The sequence below is a fragment of the Pangasianodon hypophthalmus genome, chromosome 21 (assembly GCF_027358585.1).
Source record: "Pangasianodon hypophthalmus isolate fPanHyp1 chromosome 21, fPanHyp1.pri, whole genome shotgun sequence".
Taxonomy (NCBI): domain Eukaryota; kingdom Metazoa; phylum Chordata; class Actinopteri; order Siluriformes; family Pangasiidae; genus Pangasianodon; species Pangasianodon hypophthalmus.
The window spans coordinates 1056318-1058228 of record NC_069730.1 but is presented as its reverse complement, the minus strand read 5'-3'; the positions used below and the strand labels follow the sequence as shown (position 1 = coordinate 1058228).

General features: G+C 32.2%; 1 protein-coding gene across 1 annotated transcript in view; it reads left to right on the top strand.

Annotated features, from left to right (window-relative positions):
* The window catches only part of rbm33b (RNA binding motif protein 33b), a 32261-nt gene extending 31191 nt beyond the window's left edge, over positions 1–1070 (top strand). Inside the window, exon 13 of the mRNA XM_053227747.1 lies at positions 686–1070. Coding sequence (XP_053083722.1) covers positions 686–701 — 16 coding nt within the window. The 3' untranslated portion in view covers positions 702–1070. The remainder of the gene's footprint in view (positions 1–685) is intronic.
* Positions 1071–1911: the final 841 nt, after the last annotated feature.

The following is a 1911-nucleotide window of genomic DNA, read 5'->3' as shown; positions in this document are numbered from 1 at the left end:
ATAGAGATACATATACACAGATAAACAAACACACACTCACACAGATTCATTCTTACACACACATGCGCTCACACACACACAGAGATAAACCCACACAGACGTGTGTGTAGTGTGTGTGTGATATTTAAAATGTAAATATGAACTTACACAGATAACTTACATCATTAATTATTTAAAAAATACACTTCAATACAATATACAGATCCAGGAATGTATTACATTTCCAGTTTGAGCTCAACATTGATTTATTTATTTATTTATTTTTAATTTTTAAATGTATTTTTAATTTTTTTTCTTCTTTGGAACAGTGCCCTGCTTTACCCAATTTATTACTGTTTTATCTTAATTTATTTTATCTCTTTTATCTATATCTAAAATATCTAAAATATAAATTTATTTATATTTTACATTTATTTTATATTTCTTTTCTTTTTTTTTAATTCTTTATTTATTTTCTGCTTCTCCCCTTCTGCTGTTTTCCCCCTTTTTTCAAGAGTTTAAGGAGTTTGTTTTTAATGTATGAAAAGTCCAGTATAAATAAAGTTTATTATTATTATTATTGCATTAAATAGCAATAAAAAATAAATAAATAAATAAATAAATAACTTCATTTCTGGCTAATAAGCTCCATTTGATTTAAAATGAAATTTTTCCTTGTTTATTGAGCTTCTGTGTTTCTGTGCAGGATCTCTGCTTCGTGATGAGTGTAGAACCAGAGCCTGTGGACCAGAACCAACAGAACCATCTAAATAATGACACCGTCAGAGAAGAGCAGAACAACTTTCAGGTATCTACAGCACTGAAGCATTCTGGGATACGATGAACCTTCTGCTACTCGTCCAGCGTTGCGTTTCTATACAATTATACAGTTTATAGATTAATGCTAGAATTCCCTTCAGTCAGAACAACGCAGTCACAGTTGTGTTGTGTAAAGCAGCCATTTTGTGTGTTTAGAATAAAGTATAATGTGTGTAAGTGTTTAAAATAAACCAGAAGAGGTTTAATTAGTGTTAAGGGTGTTGGTTGCAGTGGTCACTTGAAGAATTTGACAATAAACAGCACAAATTTCATGTTCTAAACACTTTTTTAAAAACAAATTATAAGTGCTTATTCATTGGAGTTCCTTCAGAAAATGACCTTTGACTCCTGAGTTACATTCAGACGCCATTTTGCAGAAAATGTAATTTCCTGTCGCCTCCTAGTGGCTGATCTCTGAACAGACCTCAGTACAACTCAGCAGCTGTGCATTAAATAATATGAGCTTTATTTCTGATCAGTGTTGAAATCATTTTAATGAATTATATAAGTTATGGGTATAAATCGGGTGGATTCAGAAATACTATAAATATGCTAATTACATTTCATTCCTTTGGTAGAAAATCAACAAAAAGTATAAATCGATATGATGTATGTTTCATAATACCTGAATATCAGTAGATCAGATCTGTCTGATCTTCTCCACATGCTGTTGCTATATTAATAACTCCCAGAGGTCTATTTGTGGACATGTGTAATGTTTTAGAAAATATGCATAATAAAGATATAAGCATCACAGACTGATGCCTCATGAGCTTTAAAAAACTAACGGACAATTATTTATACTTCTGTGATGATGATATCTGCTTAGCCACGATCAGGAAAGTTTTTTTTTTTTAATTGAACAGATGAATCGCTGTTGGCTGTTTGGATTATTTTTTTATATCCGTGAGGCTTATTGTCGATCCTAATCCCGGGCCGTTGTACATCGTACTGAGACACAATCGCACAAATAAATGAGTTGAGACATGAACTCAAGGTCATGCTGACTCATGGAGATGTTTAGCTGGAATTAAGGCTGTGATGATGAGCTGTGATGATTTGTCAGTATGATGACATGCAGTGATGAGCGAGTCTCACAGTTTGTGGTTTAGA